This window comes from Tachyglossus aculeatus, chromosome 3 (assembly GCF_015852505.1).
Source record: "Tachyglossus aculeatus isolate mTacAcu1 chromosome 3, mTacAcu1.pri, whole genome shotgun sequence".
Taxonomy (NCBI): domain Eukaryota; kingdom Metazoa; phylum Chordata; class Mammalia; order Monotremata; family Tachyglossidae; genus Tachyglossus; species Tachyglossus aculeatus.
In genome coordinates this window covers 78,715,680-78,740,736 of record NC_052068.1, presented here as the reverse complement: position 1 = coordinate 78,740,736, position 25,057 = coordinate 78,715,680, and the positions used below count along the sequence as shown (strand labels likewise).

Genomic DNA, 25,057 nt, shown 5'->3' with positions numbered 1-25,057 from the left:
GGCGGATGGGCAGAGGGAGGGCATTCCAGGCCCGGGGGATGACGTGGGCCGGGGGTCGATTGTGGGACAGGCGAGAACGAGGTATGGTGAGGAGATTAGCGGCAGAGAAGTGGAGGGTGTGGGCTGGGCTGTAGAAGGAGAGAAGGGAGGTGAGGTAGGAGGGGGTGAGGTGATGTAGAGCCTTGAAGCCCAGGGTGAGGAGTTTCTGCCTGATGCGCAGATTGATCGGTAGCCATTGGAGGTTTTTGAGGAGGGGAGTAACATGCCCAGAGCGTTTCTGGACAAAGACAATCCGGGCAGCAGCATGAAGTATGGATTGAAGTGGGGAGAGACAGAGGAGGGGAGATCAGAGAGAAAGCTGATGCAGTAGTCCAGACGGGATAGGATGAGAGCTTGAACGAGCAGGGTAGCGGTATGGATGGAGAGGAACGGGCGGATCTTGGCAATGTTGTGGAGCTGAGACCGGCAGGTTTTGGTGACGGCTTGGATGTGACGGGTGAATGAGAGAGCGGAGTCCAGGATGACACCAAGGTTGCGGGCTTGTGAGACGGGAAGGATGGTAGTGCCGTCAACAGAGATGGGAAAGTCAGGGAGAGGGCAGGGTTTGGGAGGGAAGACAAGGAGTTCTAAGCACTGGGGAGGATACAAGGTGATCATGTTGGCCCACATGGGGCTCACAGTCTTCATCCCCATTTTAAAAATGAGGTAACTGAGGTTCAGAGAAGTTAAGTGACTTGCCCAAAGTCACACAGCAGACATGTGGGGGAGCCAGGATTAGAACCCATGACCTCTGACTTCCAAGCCCATGCGCCACTGAGCCATGCTGCTTCTCTACTTCTCTGGGCTTGTTACCTCATCTGTAAAATGGGGATTGAGTCTGTGAGCCCTATGTGCAACAGGGACTGTGTCCAATCTGAATATCTTGTATCTGCCCCACATTTAGTACAGTGCCTGGCATATAGTAAGCACTTAATGAATAGTATTCTGCTGCAGCTTCCTGGTGGCACGGCAGATGTGTAGTTGCCCTTCTCATCTGAAGAAATCTGAAGCCCCTAAACAAAGGGAACCTGGAAGCACTCGGACTTTTCAAGCCCAGCAGGCTGACTTAATGCTGCCCTGGTCCCCATACTTAGGTCCCTCAGGGTAGCTTGTGTCTGGACAGGGCTCCATTTGATCACAGATAGCTTCCGACACTAGAGAAGGAAACTGGTGCAACCGATAGCCTACACCTTAGTAATTCTGCAGAATTTCCGAATGGCTCCCTCGTGTCTGAACTTTATGAATCTTGCCTCTAATCAAAATCAGCGTTTTGCACTCTGTCCTTGTGCTCCGGAGCTGGCTGTTCTCTCTGGTAGGTAGGAAAGCAATAACTTCTTGGGCCAGGAGAGCAATCTGTTACTGCATTCTTAGGTGGAGATCTGGAGCTGGAAAGATGTGGCTGAGGAGAAAATCCTTTCAAGTTGGTTTTTTTTTATTAATAGTTGAGCATGCAAATATTTTATTACATTCATTAAAAGAAAGAGCTGAAGTCTCAAGGCAATAACAGAATATTTGGCTTGATTTAGATAGTCAGGTCCGGAAAAGTAACTGGCAAAATTGGTTTGTTCAGTCTCCACCTCTGCAGATGAGAGAATAAAACAATGGAGGGAAGGAACAAAAGACAGCATGTGGCCCTTTTCTGGCACTACTTTTGTCTCTGGGCACTTCACTGGAAGACCAAAGAATATTAACCACAGACAGTATCCACCCTCAGTGGTATATTTCAACCAGCAATTTATCTGTCTCTTTAAAGGGTAGGGAAGGCAGTGGGGGTCTAGGAGTCAGGAGACTTAGGTTTAAATCCCAGTTCTATCACTAACCTATTATGAAACCTTGGATAAGTCACTTAATCTCTCTGTGCTTCAGTTTCCTCACCTGCAACATGGGGGTGAGATCACTTGTAAGCCCTATGGGAGACGAGGAGTATGTCTGATCTCATGACCTCAATCAATCAATCAATCAATCGTATTTATTGAGTGCTTACTGTGTGCAGAGCACTGGACTAAGCGCTTGGGAAGTACAAGTTGGCAACATATAGAGACAGTCCCTACCCAACAGTGGGCTCACAGTCTAGAAGGAGGAGACAGAGAACAAAACCAAACATATTAACAAAATAAAATAAATAGAATAGATATGTACAAGTAAAATAAATAAATAAATAGAGTAATAAATATGTACAAATATATCTACCGCAGTGCTTAATGCATGCTATTATTATTATTATTGTAAAGGGATAGGTTAAAAAAATCAATTCTGAGTGCAAAACCAGATCACAGTAAACCCTTTTAATGTTACCCTTTGTTTTACCTTGGAATGGTACTACTGCCGAGCCTAGATGAATGGGATAGACTGTTAGTCCTAAAATCAATTAAATTATGCCTCTCTTTTTCTTTCACTTCTGCTTTTTGGTGCAGTTCATGGGAAGGCACGTATTTGGGGTAGATGGTGGTCTCTCAATCACTTAGCCTTCCAGGCAGGGTCTTTCGCCAAATGGTTGGAGCCGCAGCGAAAGCTGAATTTTAAGGACCAGGCAGTGAGCTAAGGGCCTCCCTTTCCCAAATCTTGGAGTAACTGTCTCTCCATCCTTGAGAACTGTCAGTCTTCCAGTCTGTGTGGTCATGTAGTTCAGTCTCCTGCCACCTCCCAGTGGGTGGACAGGGCAGTGAGCGGCTGGCCACAGGAAACTGGCCTGAAGTCAGGACACCCACTTTGTAAGACGAGGAACAGAAAGTAGAAAAATGAACTGTCATGTTCCTCATACCTCATTTCCAAACCCACCCCTGCCATTGGCCTGGTTTTCCTGGTCCAGTCCAGAATAGAGAGGGCCTTGAAACTTGAAGCAGATCTACTGCAGGACTGAAGGGGGTCTGACCAGACCTGGGGTCATCCCCAGTATGGAAGGTTCTTGGAGAAGGGCTGGATTGGTCCCCTAGGTCTGATCTGGAGCAAATGGCTCCAATCTCCTCCTTTCTTCCATTCATTCATTCATTCATTCAGTTGTATATATTGAGTGCTTACCATGTGCAAAGCACTGTACTAAGTGCTTGGGAGAGTATAATAATAACAATAATAATGGCATTTATTAAGCGCTTACTATGTGCAAAGCACTGTTCTAAGCGCTGGGGAGGCTACAAGGTGATCAGGTTGTCCCACGTGGGGCTCACAGTCAATCCCCATTTTACAGATGAGGTAACTGAGGCACAGAGAGGTTAAGTGACTTGCCCAAAGTCACACAGCTGACAAGTGGTGGAGTCGGGATTTGAACCCATGACGTCTGACTCCAAAGCCCGGGCTCTTTCCACTAAGCCAAGCTGCTCCTCTGATACAACAAGAAATCATATTCTTGATTTCTCATGATTATGATCATGATCATGATTTCATAATCATGATTTCTCCTCTAATACAACAAGAAACAGACACATTTCCTGCCCACAACAGTCTGGAATAAAAATAAACAGGTTCCTAGGCCCTCTGCGGGCTGGAATGTTCTCCCTGGAGTCTCCATTCAGGCGTTCCTAAGTCTTAGGTGATGGATTCAACAGTCATTTATCTTCTACTAGATCTCCTGACTCTCAGTCCTGTGCTCTTTACACTAGTTGGCATGACCCAGTAGCAGGCGCTTGTCTCTCCGTTGGCCTGCTGTGTACCTTCTTAACCTTTCTGTGCCTCCTGTACCTCATCTCTAGATTAGTGGTAAAATACCTCTTCTTTCTACCCCTTATAATGTGAGCCCTATGTCGGGTCAGGGACTTTGATGAATCAATCAATCATATTTATTGAGAGCTTACTATGTGCAGAGCACAGTACTAAGGGCTGGGGAGAGTACAGTACAACAGAATTAGCAGACAGATTCCCTGCCCATAACAAGTTTACAGTCTAGAGATGGAGATAGACATTAATATTACTAAGGGGAGGTAATCTGGATAAAGACATTAAGATGAATAGACATTGACATGAATCATTTGTGGCATCAGGCATCAGAGGCATTGGATTATGAATAATCTAATCTCATTCAACTCATCACAGGGATTTACTGAGCACTTTATGCAGATCAGTGAAAGTGCTTGGGAGAGTACAATACACTTGGTAGGCACAATCCTTTTCCTCAAGGACCTTACAGTCTAGTGGGAGAGACAGATATTAAAGTAAATTACGGGAAAGGGTAGCAACCAAGTACAAGGATATGTACATGTGTGTCGGGGGATTGGGGACTACATAACTGTTTGCAGGTAGGACTAAAGTGCATGGGAGAAGCAGTAGGGAAGGAAAATCGGGTTCTTATTCAGGAAGGCTTCCCAGAAAAGATATGATTTCAATAGGGTTTTGAAGGTAGAGAGGGATGGGAGGGAGTTCTTGGAAGGAGGGAGGGTGTGAGCAAGGGGATGACAGCGGGTGAGAGTGAAGGACAGTGAGGAGGTTGGTATATCATCATCTTGCATTTACTCCAATGCTTGGAACAGGAAGATAATAATACTAACAATAAGAATTATTATGTGCCAAGCACTGGTAATAATAATTATGGTACTTGTTAAGTACTTGCTATGTGCCAGGCACTGTTTAAAACGCTGGGTTAGGTACAAGTTAATCAGGTTGGACGCAGTCTCTGTTATTCATTCATTCAATCGTATTTATTAAGCGCTCACTGTGTGCACAGCACTGAACTAAGCACTGCCCCACATGGGGCGCACACTCTTATTTTCCATTTTACAGATGAGGTAACTGAGGCACAGAGAAGTTAAGTGACTTGCCCGTGGTCACACAGCAGGCACGTGGTGGAGCTGGGGTTGGAACCCAGGTCCTTCTGACTCACAGGCCTGTGCTCTAACCACTAAGCCCCACGGCTTCCCCGCGGGAATAGATACAAGTTAATCAGGTTAGGCGCAGTCCCTGTCCCAAGTAGGGCTCATAGTATGCATTTGATAGCTAGCAAAATGACAATTTTATCCCACATTAGACTTCAGTCAATCAGTGGTACTTATTGAATGCTTACTGTGTGCAGAGCACTGTACTAAGTGCTTCCATTTCCCAAATCCACTACCTTATGCTTTGCACCACCACGGTAGGAAAAACACAAGCAGCACAAGATACAGAGTTTTGGGAAGCCTGGGGTGGCTGCTGTGACTGTTGTATTCTGAGCCATGAGAAGCCCCAACCTCTGCTACTCTAGCCACTGTAGCCAGCAGCTCATTCTGTTTTTATTTTGTGTATTTATTCTTCTCTTTCACTTCAGTTTAGTGCTTTGTTTTTTTGCTGTTTCTTCTCTTCTTAGTGCCTGTCCCCTTTTCCCTGGGCTTCATACTTTGACTGTGAGCCTCTTAAAGTCCAGGAGAGCTAGATCTAATTCCCACTCATGTATTCTTTCCCAGCACTGAGTACAATGCTCTGCATACAATAAGTACTTAATAAATACTATTATTCTATTACTACTACGACTTCTACTCCAGCAGTTTCCCTTGGCTTCAGATGCTACAGGGGCTAGCTCTTCCTATTCTACCCATGACTTGGAAGCCTGGAGTTTCTGTAACCTGACCCAGAGGGACTGAGGCAGCATGTTGTTTTTAAAGGGATACCAGAGACACCGTGGAGCCAGCCCAACACTTAGCGGGGGTGTCAAGCTGCCAATCCAGGAATGAAGCAGGGGTCTCGTAAATAGAAAAGGTTCACATGTTGGGAAAGAGAGAGAGTGAGAGAGAGAGAGAGAGAGAGAGAGAGAGAGAGAGAGATGGAGGGAGGGAGAGAGAGAGAGAGCCTTTCTCACAAGAGGAAGTGGTAAAAGCCAAAAAGCAAAGGATCAAGGGTGCTTCACCACTGCTCTAAAGCCACCAGACAGCAAAGCTGGAAAAAACAATGACCAGGAAGCAGCTCTCAATGAGTTTCCCTGTAAATAGGAACTACAGTCTGTTGCAATGAGGGCTGTGGGAGGGAAGATAAAATCCATAGTTAGGGCCGTACATTACTTCCCCTGTAGCCCTTTTATTCAGCAGTGTTTATTTCTCATAAAGGTCCACATGACCTAGTGTGATTTGATCAGAACCCCCAGAGGCAATTCACGCTGCTGCTGCTCAGACAGGACTTCGACTCTAGAGCTATTCAACCCTTTTGGCCGGAGGAAATGTGCTTCCCCTAAGCCTTTTCCCAATTATCCCTCCGACCTGAAGTGCTACGGCTTGACAGTCGGGAGATAAGTCAAGCCCTTTCTGCACTGATGTGGCGGCCGAAGAGTGGTTGATTTTTCCTTACTGTACACACTAGGGACTCCTTTGAATGTGGGGCATGTCCCCACTCTGTTCTGTCCAGAAGGGTGCTAAATTAAGGGCCCAGGATGCATGTCCTGGCTTGTTACAGGGTGATTATCTACTCTGCACAGAAGGCATTTTGCTTACAAGACGTCTTCAGGGGCATAGCTCTGCCAAGGAAGGTTAATCCCCTGCATACAAACCTTCTCTCCAGAGGTCTTCGCTGACCTCAACCTCTGAATTTTTATTGAAGGAGGTTTGAAAATCACTATCAGGAGGGAGAGTAGTAAAACAGATACTGCATGAACAGAATGCCAATCCCCCACAAACCATTCTAGACTGTGAGCCCACTGTTGGGTAGGGACCATCTCTATATGTTGCCAACTTGTACTTCCCAAGTGCTTAGTACAGTGCTCTGCACACAGTAAGTGCTCAATAAATGCAATTGAATGAATGAATGAATGAATTTGGGACTGACAAGTAGCTGTTCCACACTTCTCATTAAGAACTCAATTTATGAATCTTAATAGAGTCATGGTTTGTCAGTATCTGTTTATTGCTACAACACAAATATGTTTCTGACCTGTTCTAAAATCAGATTTTGTCTGATTTTATACTTTGTTTTCCTCAACTGAAAGTGGGATAATAATAATGATAATGATGATGATGATGATGATGATGATAATAATAATGGTATTTGTTAAGCACTTACTTTGTGCCAGTCAGTGTTCTAAGCACTGGTGAAGATACAAAGCAATCAGTTGGACACATTCCACGTCCCCAGTGGGGTTCACAGTTTTCAGCCCCATTTTGCAGATGAGGGAACTGAGGCCCAGAGAAGTGAATTGACTTGCCCAAGTTCCCACAGCAGGCAAGTGGTGGAGTAGCAGGATTAGAATCCATGACCTTCTAACTCCCAGATGCTCTATGCACTACACCATGCCGGGATGTAAGTGCTCTTGACTTAACAATACCTAATTGTGGTATTTTTTAATGGTATTTATTAAGCGCTTGCTATGTGCAAAGCACTGTTCTAAGCACTTATTTTTTCAGTACTTATTATGTGCCAAGCAACGTTCTTAAGAGCTGGGGAAGATACAAGATAATCGGGTCAGACACAGTCCCTGTCCCACACAGGGCTCACAATCTAAGTAGAAAGGAGAACAGGTATTGAATCCCCATTTTACGGGTAAGGTAACTGAGGCACAGAGATGTTCAGTGACTTGCCCAAGATCATACAGCAGGAACGTGGCAGAGTGCAATTAGAACCCAAGTCCTCCTCATGGTCTTTCTACTAGGCCATATTGCTCCTATAGAAGTCATTAGCCCTTTTGACTATGCTTTAGTAAAAACAGCCTTGCTTATATGCTCCAGTTATTTATTCATCATCATCATCATCAATCATATTTATTGAGCGCTTATTGTGTGCAGAGCACTGTACTAAGCACTTAATTCATCTAGTCATCTTTCCATATTCCAGCTATTACCAAATGTATCTCAGTCAAACCATCAATTTTTTTACCTGGTATTATCTGCTTCAGAAAACTAAAATGCTACAAGACCTAGTGGAAAGACAAGTTGAGCTTCAGGAAAGAACCTGGATCTGGAGATTGGAAGATGTAGTTCTACTCCTAGTTCTGCCTTAGGCTTGCTGTGTGACTTAGGCCTTTCTCTCAACCACTCTGGGCATTTGTTTCCTCAGCTATAATATATATAAAATTAATATCTTCCTCTCCCTATCTCAAAGTGATATGGTGAGAATGAGATCAATAATGTGGAAGAGTTTTGATAATGTGAAGACATGTTCATGTTATTCATATTAATGTGTTCTACACTTGTGTATTTTTACCCATTATCAACCCTAATGCATATAAGTATGTTCAATTGTACATTCAGTTATTCACCTGTTTCATCCTGGCATATCTGCATTGTGATCCGCTAAATCCAGATTTTACTTTCTATTGCTACTCCATTCACTTTTGCCACAAAGCATGATTTTACCAAGTACTTTTCCAAGAATATTTTTAAGGAATATTCCAACACTGATAACCTGTTTGGATGTAGTCTGCCATAGTGTCAGCAGAAATGGCCTGGTGTAGTAGAAAGAGCACAAGTCTGTCTCTGCCACTTGCCCGCTGTATTACAACTTTTCTGTGCCTCAGTTTCCTCATCTGTAAAATGGAGATTAAATACTTTGTTCTCCCTCCCCCTTAGAGTGTGAGCCTCTTGTAGAATAGGGACTTTGTCCAATCTACTTATATTGTATCTTCCCCAGTGCTTAGTACAGTGCTTAACAAATAACACAGTTATTATTATTAAATTACTTGTGCACTTACATGAGGCATCTGAATGGATGAATGCTGAAGTGTACATTTTCCTTAACTTGGTTTTGCAAATGCTCAACTTTCAGACCACTGAACTCCTACTGATGGTAGGAGAGGTATGAGAGAATAAACCAATTTAAGAGAGAGGTTGGGGGAACCAATCCAGATTAACTGGAGGCTGGGGAAGGAGCAGTCTCTCTTGTTTAGGAGCTGGAGTTTGAATCAGATAACCAATTGTATGTCAGACAGAAGACATGAAAAATGGCACCCTGTCTCTGGCACTCAGATCCAAACTGAGCTGGTGATGAGTGATTTGTTTCAGAGAAAAAGAAAAAAAAAACCTCCAGCAGCTTAGTAACCCTCCTCCCATCCTCTCTTGCTGCCACCCAAATTCCTATCGCTTAAACGTTACTCAAAATAAAACAGGACTTTAACCAGGGCACCTGTTTTGGATTAGAGACAATAAATCAGCATCTGGGTTTATTTCAACTATCTGGGACAGGTGAGGGCAATCAAAAAGGAGAGCTGCATTTTTCGAGTGGGGATTCAGTGGAGAGAGCCCAAGCAGCATAGTCTAGTGGGTATAGCAAGGGCCTGGGAGTTACTTACTTTCTCTGTGCCTCAGTTTCCTCATCTGCAAAATAGGGATTCAGTAGCTGTTCTCCTTACTACTTGATTGTGAGCACTATATAGAATGGGCCTGATTAACTTGTATCCACTCCAGCACAACTGTTCAACAGTGCTTGACTCATAATAAGTGCTTAATCAATAGCATAAAATAGTTTTTTAAAGTGCTGGTAAGAGCTGCAAGAGATCTACTAAGTTGAACTCAAGGCAAGGCTTGGATCAGGGCCAGATACCTGAAGGAATACGGCCCCGAGGCTGGCTTGGTTGGAGTGAGCACAGCTCCCCTTGGATTGGCATCCAAGAAAGTTTTTTTTTTTTAGTTTGTACATCTTGGTACATAGGCTCCCAAGGCCATGCAGTGTTTTTTAGTGCAAAGACCATGGGCCTGGGAATCAGAAGACCAGGATTCTAACCCCAGCTCTGCCAGTTGCTGGCTGTGTGACCTTGTCATTTAACTTCTTTGTGCCTCAGTTTCCTCTGTGTAAAATGGGGATGCAATGCCTGTTCTCCTTCCTACTTAGACTGTGAGCCCCATGAGAGATGGGAACTGTGTCCTACCTGACTGACTTGTATCTATCCCAGTGCTTGACACAGAGTAAGCCCGTAACAAATATAATAATAATAATAATGATAATACAATTTACCTCACTGGTCCCCACCTCTCTCCTTCTTTGAAATTTTTCATCTCCTCCTGTGCCCAAGACAACTTTATATGGCTGTCCCAATGACCTCTCGAAAACTGTCCACAACTGAAACCATCTTCTTCCCCAACCCTCTCCTCCCCCTAATTATCCTCTCTCTTCTCCCACTACAACCCAGCCCACAAGCTTCATTTCTCTCAAGCCAAGCTATTGCCTGGGCCTGATTTCACTCTCCCACTGCCAACCTCTTGCTCAGACACTCCCTTCTGCCTGGGATTTCCTCCCCCTTCACATCTGGCAGACCACTGCTCTCCCAATTTCAAAGCCTTTCTGAAATTTTATCTCCAGGAGGCTTTCCTTTCATCCATCTCCCTCTTCCCCGCACTGTTCCCTCCCACCTCACATCAGCATTTCTGTGCCACCTCTGCTCCTCTAGACTATGAGGGAATGTGTCCACTAATTCTATCAAATTGTACTCTCACAAATGCTTAGTACAGTGCTCTATGCATGGTTAGCTCTCAATAGATAGCATAGATTGATAAGCACATGAGTACACATACTCATCCCTTTAGCACTTGTGAACATATCTTTATAGGTGATTGCTTCTCCCTACCTGCCATTGATTTGAATATCTAGCTCCTTCAGCAAGATTGTCAGCTCCTTGAGGGCAGGGACTGAATCCTGGTCTTCTGACTTCCAGGTTTATGCTCTTTCCATGTGGCTCTGCTTCCATCCAATGGAAAATATGTTTGTGTGTGTGCTTTATTTGCTGGTCTCCAATAGGAGGGACTATAGATGTACAGATCCTAGCATTAAGAATGAGAATCTTATACAGCAAGGGCCAACTGGATGTAAAAATTATGAAAGGGACTACAAAGACAATGCATATGTGTCCTGTAGTTGAATAGATGAAGATGGGGTGTGTGAAAGTGCTCCCCTGCCTTTGCGGGAGAAGGAGAGAGGTGCCATTTTGTGGCTGTGGCTCCCCTGATTCCCCTGGTGCTCTAAGAAGTACTTTCATTCATTCAACCGTATTTATTGAGCACTTACCATGTGCAGAGCACTGTACTAAGCACTTAGAAAGTACAATACAGCAATAAAGAGAGACAATCCCTGCCCACAATGGCTATTTTCAATCTATGCTATTAGAATGATGGTTACTTCCTGGTGAGTGTCTCTAAAACCCCCTTTTCTCATCTCACAACAGGAGCCCAGTATCATCTTGATTTGGTGACAAAAGTACAAGCACAGTCTCCACCTTGGGAGCATACCTAGTATTTGTGATGAGCCCGAAGATGGGCTCTTCTGCAGTCAATCTATAATGAGTATTTATTGAGCTCCTGCAATGTACCGGGCATTGTCCTAAGCACTTGGAAGTGTTCAATAGAATTAGTAGACATTATGTCTGTTCTCAAGGAGTTTGCCTTGTAGACGGGAAGACAAACACTAAGTCTATTACAGATATGAGAAAGTAGATACAGAATATAAGATATGCATGCAGAGAAGCAGTGTGGCCTAGAGGAAAGAGCATGGGACCTGGGTTCTAATCCCTTCCACCTCTTGTCTGCTGGGTGGTCTTGGACAAGTCACTTAACTTTTCTGTGCCTCAGCTACCTCATCTGTAAGTGTGGATTAATACTGTGAGCCCTATGTGGGAAAGAGACTACGTACAAATCGATTAACATGTATATACCCTAATGCTTAATATATACAGTACCTGGCACATAGTAAGCTCTTTAAAAATACAGTATAAAAAGTGCTTTTCAAGATTGTGAGCACTTAAGTGCTTAGGTAGTGTGAAAGTGCTGACTTCAGAGGTATAGGATATTAGGTTTGGAGTTTAGAAATTACTTGTGGGAGGCTTCCCAGAAGATTTTGGTAAGGGCATTGAAGATGGGGGAACTGTGATGGTTAGATGTGACAGAAAAGGGAATTCCAGTGAGTGCAGAGGCTGTGTGAGAGACTGGCAGTGAGAGAGATAAGAACGAAGCTCAGTGAATGGGTTAGCTTGAGAGGAATGAAGTGAGAGTGTTGGAATGTAGTGAGGGCAGATAAAAAGTGGTGTGAGAGTTGATTGGGTGCCTTAACACAAATTGTCGGGTGTTTCTATTTGATCAATCAATCATTGCTATTTACTGAGCACTTACTGTGTGCAGAGGACTGTACTAAACATTTTATGTTTTAATGATGATGATGATATTTGTTAAGTGCTTACTATGTGCCAGTTACTGTTCTAAATGCTGGGGGAGATACACGGTAACCAGGTTGTCCCACATGGGGCTCACAGTCTTAATCCCCATTTTACAGATGAGGTAACTGAAGCGCAGAGAAGTTAAGTGACTTGCCCAAAGTCACACAGCTGACAAATGGCAGAGTCTGGATTAGAACCCGTGACCTCTGACTCCCAAACCCATGCTCTTTCCACTAAGCCATGCTGTTTCTCAATTTTTACAATGCGAAAAATTTGGTAGACATGTTCCCTACCCATGAAGAGCTAAGAGTCTAAAGGGGGAGAGGAACGGACAACTGTTGGGGGTTTTTAAGGAGTGGGGAGAGGTTTGTGAAATGATTCTTTAAAAAAATGACCTGGGCAGCAGAGTGAAGTATGGACTGGAGATGAGAGAAATGGAGGCAGGGAGATTGGTGAGCAGTCACTTGGGTCTGTGTTCTGAGTTCTACTGCTTGCCCAGGATTGGCTGTCTCCCCAGTCAGGAGAGGCAGTGTAATTTAGTGGAAAGAGCTGGAATTCTTTCATTCATTCATTCAAATATATTTATTGAGCACTTACTCTGTTTGGAGCACTGTCCTAAGTGTTTGGGAAGAGTACAATATAACAATAAACAGACACTTGCCCTGCCCACCAATTTAGAACTACTAGCTAAGTGTCTGGGAAAGTACAGTAGAATTAGTAGACCTGGCACCTGCCCTTAAGGAGTTATCAGTCTAGTGAGGGAGATGATCAAATGGTGCACAATCCCCTGTCCTGAATGGAACTCACATTGAAGAGTTAGGGAGAGCAGGTATTATTATAATAATGATAGTATTTGTTAAGCGCTTACTATGAGCCAGGTACCATACTAAGCACTGGGATGTATACAAGCAAATCAGGTTGGACACAGTCCCGATCCCATGTGGGGCTCACGGTCTCCATCTTCATTTTACAGATGAGGGAATGGAGGCCCAGAGAAGTGAAATGACTTGCCCAAGGTCACACGGCAGGCAAGTGGCAGAGCCGGGATGAGAACCCCTGACCTTCTGCATCACAGACCTGTGCTCTAGCCACTACACCATACTGCTTCTCTGTCAGGTTTCACAGATATGGAAAGTGAAACAATGAGAGGTTAAGTAATGCACACACACACACACACACCCCTCCCCCTGCCCCTCCCCACTCCTCCCCCTGCCCCCCACCCTGGCCCGGGTTCAAATCCCAGTTGAGCCACTGGCCTGCTGTTTGACTTGGGCAAATCGCTAAATCCCTTTGGGCCTCAATCTCTCTGTAAAGCAGGGATAAAAACACCTGGCTCTCCCTACTTCACCAGTATAGAGTGAAGATCCATTAAGATCATCTAGGTGGATGTACTTTGGAAAAATAAAAGCTCTCTACAAATTTAAATACCATTTAGCACATTGCAGTCGAGGTTCCGGATTATCGTCAACACTCCTTTGATGGTATGCTGTGCAACATCAATTCAATCCATGGCCCAATTAATACCTAACATACCTAACTACAAGCAAATGAGATAATCATGGGGGCTAATGGGGCTCTGCGAGGGGACAGTAGCTCAAGGTCCAATGAAAAGCCCTCTGTGGATGCAATGCAAGTTGTTGGCTAGTAAGAGAAGCATGAACTCATCTGTCAAATGGGGATTCAATATCTACGCTCCATCCTACTTTAGATTGTGAGCCCCACGTGGGACAGGGACTGTGTCTGAACTGAGTAGTTTATATCTACAACAGTTTTTAATATAGTGCTTGGCACATAATAAATGTTAACCATTACCATCATTATCATTATTTTTATGACCTTTGGAGAGCAGAATCATTTTAGTGGTTCTGCCTCAATCCACGAAAGTTGGGCTGCACATGAAAACTTCCCTAACTACTGTTTTACAAGTAGTCTAACTTCAATTAACTTGCATTTATTTGGGGCTGATTGGATCCTTTTCCTCTCCACGTCCCTCCCTTTGTCCGCATTTAGCCATATCTGTGCTCATTTGAACCTTAAGCGGATGGTGAACGGAACCCCAGATTTAAATCATCCAGTGTGGCAAATTTCTGGTTGCTCAGGAATAATCAACCAATCAGTCAATGATATCTATTGAGCGCTTACTGTGTGAAGAGCACCTTACTAAGCACTAGGGAGACTACAGTACAAAAGAAGTGGTAGACATATTTCCTGCCCACACCGAGCTTACAGTCTAGAGGAAAAACCTTGATGAATATGGATATTCAAGTCGAAAGAAAAGCAGTGCGGCTTCGTGGATAGAGCCATGGCCTGGGAATCAGAAGGACCTGGGTTTCTAATCCCTGCTTCACCATGTGTCTGCTCTGTGACTTGGGCAAGTCACTTCACTTTTCTGTGCCTCAGTTACCTCATCTGTAAAATGGGGATTAAGACTGAGCTCCTTGTGGGACAGGAACTATATCCAACTTGATTTGCACATCTCCACCCCAGAGCTTAGTACAGTGTCTGGCACATAACAAAGGCCACAATTATTATTATTGTTAATATCACTTTGAGTGATCTGAGGATTATATTTTTCTACAACAATCTTGCTTCTCTCACCTCGCCTCTTCCATTGCCCAGGGTGACCCAGAGTTGGTACACAGATTCAGTTTCTGCAGGCTCCTGTTAGGTTTTAATTGACTATTTGATGCCAAATGGGAACACTTTAGCACGTAGGGCCCTGAGAGTTCACTGAGTGAATTGCAGTTCAGAGCCCTCTTGGAAATTTGGCAGGGTTTTGAAGCAACACTGGGCTGCGAAGTCCTGCTGGTGGTTCTCTTCCCGTCAGCCAACGGTAATGCAGACGAGAGGGACATGACTGCCACTCACTGGAAGCATGGTTGATTTGGATCCTCAAGCCTCAATTCATTGTTCAATATCCCCACCACCAGGCCTGCCAGTGTTATTTAATTATTTTACTCACTATTTACTAAGGCATGTTATATATGTTGTGACTAAGGAGCCCTGTTCTCATGGCTAGTGTGTACAACCATCCTCATATGCACAAAATAAGTGCTCAGTAAATACCATTAATGATGGCATTTTCTGATGGTATTCTCTGTGCTTCAGTTACCTCATCTGCAAAATAGGAACTAAGACTCTGAGCCCCACTTGGGGCAGGAACTGTGTCCAACCTGATTACCCAGTATCTACCCCAGTGTTTAGAATGCTCGACACATAGAAAGCGCTCAACAGATACCATAATTATTATGCTTGGGAGTCAGAGGTCATGGGTTCTAATCCCGGCTGCACCACTTGTCAGCTGTGTGATTTTGGGCAAGTCACTTCACTTCTCTGTGCCTCAGTTCCCTCATCTGTAAAATGGGGATGAGACTGTGAGCCCCACATGGGACAACGTTGATTACCTTGTATCCCCCCCAGCTCTTAGAACAGTGCTTGGCACATAGTAAGGGCTTAACAAATACCAAGATAATTATTATTATTATAAGTACAAACTACCTTCCAACGATTTCCAAGTACTCCCCCTAGAACACCCCTAATGCTCTCCCCTTTAGACATTTATATTAACGTCTGTCTCCCCCTCTTAACTGTAAGATCACTGTGGGTGAGAGATGTGTCTTCTAGACTGTGAACCCGTTGTTGGGTAGGGAACATCTTTATATGTTGCCAACTTGTACTTCCCAAGCACCTAGTATAGTGCTCTGCACACAGTAAGCACTCAATAAATATGATTGAATGAATGAATGAATGAGAGAGATGAGCCAAGGATAACACCAAGGTTACAGGCTTGTGAGATGAGAAGGATGGTGGTACTTTGTACAGTCATGGGAAAATCAGGACAGGAGGAATTTTGTTCTCCTGTCATAAGGTAACATAAGGAGTAACATAACATAAGTAGTTTTGTTTTGAACATGTTTAGTTTGAGATTCATTCATTCATTCAATCATATTTATTGAGCGCTTACTGTGTGCAGACCACTGTACTAAGCACTTGGGAAGTACAAGTCGGCAACATATAGAGACGGTCCCTACCCAACAATGGGCTCACAGTCTAGAAGGGAGAAACAGACAACAAAACAAGTAGAGATGTCTTGAAGGAAGGAGGAAATGTAAGACTGCAGAGAGGGAGAGAGATCAGGGCTGGAGATGTAGATTTGGGAATCACCCAAATAAAGGCGGTAGTTGAAGCCCTGGGAACAAATGAATTCTCCAAGGGATTGGGCATAAATGTAGATTAAAAGTGGGCCCAGGACTGAGCCTTGAGTGACTCCCACAGTTGGAGGATGAGAGGCAGAGGAGGAGCCCATGAAAGAGACTGAGAATGAGCAGCCAGAGGAATAGTCGGAGAACCAGGAGTGGACAGTCAGTGTCAGTGAAGCCAATCTGTTCACATTCACATAGGCATCCCTCATTCTCCCTTTGTGCATAGCAGATTCAGAGATGCCTAAGATTCTTTCAACAATAGTGGAAAAACTATTGATGCAAGGGTATGCACAATGTCTTCTGCATATCTATAATGTGATTTGTCCTCCACTTCCCTTGTGTGTCCATGGGAGGGAGGGTAGGGAGAAGAGTGAGCTCAAATACAGGCTGACCCAACCAGGTCATAGTTACCAAAGCGGGGAAATTTTTATGAGCTCTCTCGTCCTTGGACAAATGAAGTGGATAGGTAAATATGTGTATATTAGACTGTAAGCCCACTGTTGGGTAGGGACTGTCTCTATATGTTGCCAACTTGTACTTCCCAAGCGCTTAGTACAGTGCTCTGCACACAGTAAGTGCTCAATAAATATGATTTATTGATTGATTGATTGATATATATTTGTATTAACTGAAAAAGTTATTGAAAAATCCCCAAAATGAAAGCTCTCCCTTCTGCATCACCTTGACATGCTCCCTTTATTCATCCCCCTCCCAGCCCCATAGCACTTACTATAATTTATTTATTTATATTAAACATTAGGACATGTCAGCCCCCTCCTCAAAAAAAAAACTCCAGTGGTTGCTCACCCACCTCTATATCAAACAAAAATTCCTCACTGGCTTTAAAGCATTCCATCACCTTTCCCTCTCCTACCTCAACTTGCTTCTCTCCTACAAACCAGCCCACACACTTCACTCCTCCAGTACTAAACTTCGAACTTGCCCATCTCACCACTGGCCCATCACCCACATCCTGCTTCTGACTTGGAACATCCTCCCTCCTCAAATCTGACAGACAATTACTCTCCCCTCCTTCAGAAGATAAGGGGTGGAGCCAGAATAAGAACCCACATCCTCTGTCTCCCAAGCCCATGCACTTGCTATGTAGTTAGGGTTCGGTTAGGGTTAAGGTTGGATTTGGGGTTAATAATAATAATAATTAATAATTATGGTATTTGTTAAGTGCTTACTATGTGCCAAGCACTGTTCTAAGCACTGGGGTAGATACAAGGTCAGCAGGTTGTCCCACATGGGACTTACAGTCTAAATCCCCATTTTACAGATGAGGTAACTGAGGCACAGAGAAGCTAAGTGACTTGCCCAAAGTCACATAGCTGACAAGTGGTGGAGCCGGGATTCGAACCCACAACCTCTGACTCCCAAGCCCATGCTCTTTCCACTAAGCCACACCACTCAGGTTAGAGTTTCGGTTAGCTATAGAGAGTTCACATCAAGGCCTTCCCAGATACAATCAGAAAATAGAACTCAGTGTTAATAACAGTTCAAATAACTGCTCAGTACATTGTAATTGACAACTTAATTTTACCATACTTCGGCTTATTGTTTAGTTAAGTGACTAGTCACTCTTAAATTCTGATTTGGGTCTACCACTAATGTGGTGCATGGTATTAGTGAAATCACAAAATCTCTCTGGATCTGAGTTAACTTGGAGCTATAAAGCTAAGCTTCCAAGTGAATTAATTTGTATTTGGTGGGCATTAGTTACTGATCCAACCTGCCAGTTCTAGTACATAAGAAGTCCTTAAAGTCTTACTCCTACCACTCTCCCCCCGTCTTCTTTCTAACGGGCAGGGTTTGCTCTAGCTGACTGACCTGACTAGGATATTTCATTGCCTGAATTTTCAGACCAGATCTGTCCATGTCCTGATCCCTGGAGAAGTCTGTTGCCCAATTCTCCAGTTGTAAAGGCGATTATTATCAATGTCAGTTGTATTTATTGAGCCCTTACTGTATGTAGAGCCCAGAGAATCCGGATGAGAGCTGAACTCTTTCTATATTGTACTCTCCCAAGTGCAAGTACAAGTACAGGGCTCTGCACATAGTAAATGCTTAATAAATACCACTGATAGATGGATTGATTGAATCAAGAGGTGTTAGGAGATTTGGCAATGTTTGCCACTGCTAAAGACTGATCATAAGGGTTCTACTCAATAGAAGTGCATATTATTTCCAATAGTATCAGAGATTTCAACAAATGGCTCCAGACTAATACTGGATTTCTCTTCCCCTGGCAAGAAATATCCCGGACTGCGGCCGCAGCTAATTTCCACACCAAAAGTACAGGAATTTACTTCAGGGTTAACTTGACAGGTCTTTAGAAGGACAGGAGTTTCTCAGATAATAGTGACCAAGATATTACCCTTCAGAGGAAACTTTAGATGTCCAGAATTCAATTCCTGAGTCTGGAGCTGGCTCAGGATACTAGGATTAAACTACAGCTACAAGAAACTGATGAAGGGGTTGCAGCATGACCCTTGGCCAGGATTCAAGCTGTCCTAGTGTACCCTCTTTCCTCAGAGCCCTCAAAGCCCTTTAGCTAACCTGGAGACTTTCTATTAATGTGATTAATGGCTGGGTACTAGACCCAAACAAGGGCTATATTAAGAGAGGCAACAGCAGAGTGCTCTCACACTCTGTAAGAGAGAAGGCTCAGCATTCAATCCAACCTCCTATCGATGTGGATTTAGGCAAGAGATGACCTTCTGAATAGCCTCATTGGGTCAGGTGGTGGGGGATGGGGGAAAAAAACAGTGACTAGAAAAACATATCATCTTTAAGGCCCTGAGGGTTGGTAAGGGAAAAAAGCAAATAGAATGTTTAGAATTTGAGATCTCTGGGTCTATCAAAATAATAATAATATTAATGATAATAATGACATTTATTAAGCACTTACTATGTGCAAAGCACTGTTCTAAGCACTGGGGAGGTTACAAGGTGGTCAGGCTGTCCCACGGGGAGCTCACAGTCTTCATCCCCATTTTCCAGAAGAGGTAACTGAGGCACAGAGAAGTTAAGTGACTTGCCCGAAGTCACACAGCTGACAATTGGCAGAGCCGGGATTTGAACCCATGACCTCTGACTCCAAAGTCCATGCTCTTTCCCCTGCGCCACGCTGCTTCCTCAAAAGACACTTAAAGGTATGTGAGACTTGTTGGGGGACCACTGAGGGCAGAGGGAGGCCGTGGAAATGGACTGAATCAGGTCTCAAAATATCCTGTGGCTTAGCTAGTGATCGGGGTCTATATTGTGTTTCCAGTTTTGGGCAAATTCCTAATGCCTGATGAGAACATCCCAATTAAGGCTAAAATAACCACAAATTCAGATTTGTGCGAGAGCCTCATTAGTTTAAATGGACAGATTTCCACAGATTTTCTGGTAAGACTGATCATTCCCTGTGGTGAAAATGTTTCCTGTGGTCCTTAATGACGCCTGAAAAACTTCAGTCTTTTACCTCAGAAAATCTGACAATTCTGTGCTCCTTGGAGTTGTTATAAAATCTATAATTCTCCAACACTTGCTAGTTTCAAGATTTCTTCAGTCAGTCGTCTTCCAAGGAATTTACCCCATAATCTAATGTTGGCAGGTGGAGGTGGCTCTGGGGAATTCTGCAAATAAACAAGAGGATTGGTTTACCATCCGTATTGTTACACTGGACCAATGCAACAAGACTAAGGGTAAACCAATCCTGGTCTAACAGAGGGAAACAAATGGGAACAGTGGGCTTGTCCCTCACTCCCGCCTGTGTGACATTGAGCTGATCCTGAGGGCACAGCTTCTTCTGAAGTCACTGGGATTTCCACGTGGAGAAGTCAGCTCCTCTGCGAGCTCAGCATTCCCTCAGAACTGCAGAAGCCGAGTCTACAGCTGGTTTACATCTGATCAATGTTCCTTTCTCTCAATAGAGCCCTTAGGTAGGACCCCAAGCTAGTCCTCTTCATGTTTCAGTGCATGTCAGACTTCTGTTGGATTGGATCCCTGGATATAAATTGCCCTCTGACACATAGCTCTGAGGTAAATTGGTTACATGGGAACTGCTCGTTTAAATAAGATCAGGGGAGAAATACGTAGAGTGTGTGGACAGGAATCAGTGGGCTGAGTCTGTAGATATGGGATGGGCTTTGGCTACTCATGTTTCAAAGATTGTCCTCAAGCAAGTGTGACAAATCTTGAAAATGTGTAGAAAAAGGCTATGTATGACAACCCCTTCCAAAAATTAAGGTGCGTATCCTTTCAATCAAAGGACATCACTTTGCATCAATGTAAGAAATTATTTCTGGTAAGATGGTATGAGCCAATCTGATGCTCATTATAATTTAATAAATGGATGTATTTCTCAAGGTGTAACTTTCTTTTTGCTTAAATGATTTTCATGAATTTAATCTTGCTATTTAATAGAGTGTCTCCCAAACAAGAGTGGACCTTGCAATTGGCTTTCTAACTTCTCTTATCTTTTTATATTTCATCATCAAAATCAAATAAACCCCTAAGGTGTTGGAATTACAGGATCAAACAGAATGATTTTCATATAATCGATTCTACCAATATTTGGGAGTCAGTAAAAATGTTGCATCTTCTTCTCAAATCAGATCTTAGATATTTTTAAAGTCCCCTGATTACCCAATCAAAAAGACAGTCATTTCTAAAAAGGAACTATAAGCACAACATTTGTTTGCAAAACTTTCTGAATAGAGGGCCTGCTTCATAAAGACATATGTAATGGATTAAATATCAGATTTCTCAATTCAGCTGTCCCCAATTCCATTAGAGCCTCTTACTACTATCGGTCTTTTTCTATAATTAGGATGGCTTATGGCTTATCTGGGCCTTTTTCAAAACCAGAGTTCCTTTCTAGCAGCGGCAGCAGCTGCTACCTTCAAGAACCTTACTGGTATCTGAGGTCTTACTTTTGATTTACTTTATTGTTCGACCCCCGCAAAAACCAAGTGAAGGGGAGAAAAACCTCCTGTCAGAAGATTTTTAAAATAAACTCTTACCTGCAGACAGGCACCTGAACTTAACACCTGACTGATCTCCAATGGGCGTCCAGTCCACTTCTCTTTCCACTTGCAGTTTGTACCTCCTCCTCCTTGTGGAATGGAATCCACTGGGCTTTTAAGAGATTTTATTTCCTGCTTCTGTGCTTGGGTTGGAATGGCACATTTTCTTCCCTGGAATCGGGTTTGCAAAATAGTAGTGTTGGCTGTTACTCGGAAACCATCTCCGGAATCACTCCGGACCGGGTCCCGTTTGCCGATTTCTTCGGGAACTAAGAGATCAAAGCCCCCTTCTGGGACGCTTTCTTTCAGGTTGCAGTTGAGCTGCTGGAGTTTTTCCTTGTCCCCTGGCCGCTTCACCCTGACTAATTTTTTCAAGCCCTTCCTTTGGGCTGGGGCTCCTGCTGGACGGTTTTCGGCTGTTGCCTCTAAAATGTGGCTTCCCGCAGATTTTTCCAACCCTCGAGGTGAAGGTTTTGCCCGTACACTGTTCATGTTCATTGGGCCGCCAATAGGGAGATCTCCTGTTTGACGACCCTTTGTGCCTTCTTCTTCAATTCCAGGATAATCATTTTCCACAGCTGCAGAAGGGATAGGTAGCTCGTATCTCTCTCTGTCTTTCACAGTGGATGTCTCATCTTGATGGTGCCCCAGCGTAAGAGTCATTCCTGTTTGGGAGGTGGTCGGACTGAATGTGGCTAGACTGTTCCTTCCAGCTACCTCTTTAGGTTTTGAGTGAGGAACGCAGAAGCTAATGGCTGTATCCATAGGCTCTGTGTTATCCGACACCTGAAACTGACCACCCTTCTCACTGAGGAAATTCTTCCACCCACCCAGGCAACCCTCACTGACTCCTGTCTCCTCTTTGCTTTCTAATAAAAATACAGGGTCAAGCCCTTGCACCTCCTTTTGCCAAATTCCCTCCGAGTAATCCATCATAACATTGGAACAATCCAAATACTCAAGGTCATCGTCCAAACACTCTTCCTTGTAAGGAAGGTCTGTTTCTGGCAAAAGTTCAAGGTGAGTGCCTCCTTCACAGGCAACCTGTAGAGAGAAATGTTGATCAACTGAGAGCCTGTTACGGGGGGAATTGGATGAGGGTATCTCAGTCAGAGGGATACAGGAACTGATGTATTTCTGCATCTTAGGATCTCGTGGTCTCGAAATGAAGACTTCTTCTTTAGGATCGGAGCTGTCCTTGTGATCATCAGTTAGGTTTGATGGTTTGGAATGCATTTTCCTGCTGCAACATTTCCCTCGTTTTTCAGCAGCATCACTTTTCTTAGGGAAAAACAAATCATCTGCAATTTCCTCTGGGTAAATTTGATGGTAGTAATCATGTTGGGATTTACCCTTGTCTGTGACGTCTGCATTTTCTTCCCAACAACACGTATTATGGTCATTGGTTTCCAGTGATGGCAATGTGCATGGGCTGCTGGCATGGGGAAGGGAAGCATTGGTTGAAGTTGAAGAGGAAGTATCCTGGGATGAGAAATTTCCTTCCACTTCAAAAGCCTGTTCCTTTTGATCAACCTGAGATGAATCTTTCTTTTGACCTGCCTCTGTTTTTTTCCTCTCACTAGCAATGTCATCCTTCAGGTCAGGAAAAAGTTGGTGTTTTGCAAAGGGCTTAACTTGAATAAAAGCGGAACAACAGATCATTCCAAAACAGTTTCGAGCTGAAATCTGATAAACGGCAGCATCTTTCTGGGTGCAGCTGGAAGGAAAGAGGGAAGGGAAAAATATACATTGTTTACAATATGATGCAGCTTTTCTACAAACTCTTCTCAATAGTTTCTAAAGGTCAAAAATTTCAAGAGAAAAATGTCAGTTACAGATTTCCCTTCTCGGTTTCGCTTTTTTTAAAAAAGCTTTATTAAGTAGGTTTTTCTAGAATTTGAGAAAATTCCATCTCCCTTTCCTTTGAGTGACGAACTGCTACTTATGTGCCATCATTCAGCCCAACTTGACTGCAACAGGACAAGTAACAACAGAGCCTGTTAGGAACCAGGCCAATATCTTCTCACCAACCAAAAACTCCCCAAGTGTCCCTGATCATGGTAAGATTGGTTTGGCTTTTAGCAGCACCATCCACTATTTGGTTGGAAAACACTGTTAAATTCAGCTCCTGAGGACTTATTCTGAAGGTCCAATCTTATTAATGCACGTTCAAACCTGTTGTTCGGATTCATGCTGAAAAACGGGCAGTGTTTACTGGAATCTGGGATGAGAGCCTCATGCAGGCTGTTCTCTCTTCTCAGGCCTGACCCAATCCAGTGTCGATCTCAGCCCATGCTGTCCAGTCCAGGCCAACTTCATCTGCCACCAAACAGTTGCAGGAGCCTCAGTGAAGCAGGACTAATTGTTGCTGGATTGGATAAGGTGCATGTTCACAACTGTACACATATGTACATATGTGTGCTCGGCTTGCTCAGTCAGTAGAGGAAGAGACTCTTAATCTCAGGGGGTTTGTACCTCATAATAATAATAATAATATGTATTTGTTAAGTGCTTACTATATGCCAAGCACTGTTCTAAGCACTGGGGTAGATACAAGGTAATCAGGTTGTCCCATGTGGGGCTCACAGTCTTAATACCCATTTTGCAGATGAGGAAACTGAGGCCCAGAGATCTGAAGTGACTTGCCCAAGTTCACAAAGCAGGCAAATGGAAGAGGAAGGATTAGAACCCACATCCTCTGACTTCCAAGGCTGTGCTCTTGCCCCTAAGTCATGCTGCTTCTTATGTTGGGTGTAATTCTTTCTCTCTAGACTGTAAGCTCCTTGTAGGTAGGGAACGTATCTACCAACTCCATTATATTGTACTCTTCCAAGCCCTTAGTAAGCAGTAAGCATTCAGTAAATATGATTGATTGATTGATTGATTGAACTGCTCCATGGGCCCAAGCTGCTTTAATCTGGAATAGGCCTTCTCTCTTGAAACAGGAATTTGTAAGGTCTGGAGTGGACTGAACTTTGAGGAGTCTGGCCAGGTTTGGTTGTATTGCTGACTCAACTTAACCCTGGGGCCCAGGTGCCAAAGGGCAGTAGAGGTTGTGTCACTAGTGGACAGCATGTGGGTTTGGCAGTCAGAAGATTTGGTTCACAATCCTCCCAGTTTCCTCACCTGTAAAATGGGGGTTATACTATCTGCCTTACCTTATCTCACAAGATGTTGTAAGGACAAAATGAGATAACCTTTGGACAAATCAAAAAATACCCTTACTAATTCAAGGTATAGAATCTATGAAATGAGGGCAGCCAGGTAGAGTTCTTACTGGGCACTGTGCTTCATTGGCTCAGGTGTGGACTGGGTTCTCTTGTCTCTTTCCATCCTCTGTGTCCTCAAATGATCAATGCAGGAAGGGGCTCCTATTCTACCGCTATAGCTTTGTGGGCTTCCCTGGTTCCTTTCCTTCATTATGACACTAGACTCAGCAGAGGCTGAGTCCTGGAATGGCAGGTTAGGATCCAGCTGGGAGAGCCCCTTTTCCCTCTCCCTTCCTCCCATTCCCATTTTAAATTTCCTAGGGTTGAAGGGATGGTTGCCCACAGGAAGTTCAGCAACCTGGACTGAACTAAAAGGAAGTGCAGGAAGTTCCTATATGGCCTTTCTCTGAACACAAAATACTGGCCCTCCCCAAGGCCCAGAGCATACATACACGGCCACCTCCCCATTGTCCTGGAAATGAGATCTGGCCTTCTTGGATCTTGCCAGATTTCAGGATGGACACCCATTCAGACTCCTGGTCTGGGTTCATATGGGGCAGTCCTGCATTG

General features: G+C 43.9%; 1 protein-coding gene across 1 annotated transcript in view; it reads right to left on the bottom strand.

Moving 5' to 3' along the window:
• ALPK2 (alpha kinase 2) overlaps nucleotides 1–25,057 on the bottom strand; it is a 136,094-nt gene that overhangs the window by 77,945 nt on the left and 33,092 nt on the right. The window contains exon 4 of the mRNA XM_038743298.1: nucleotides 21,276–22,995. Within this exon, the coding sequence (XP_038599226.1) occupies nucleotides 21,276–22,995 (1,720 nt within the window). The remainder of the gene's footprint in view (nucleotides 1–21,275; nucleotides 22,996–25,057) is intronic.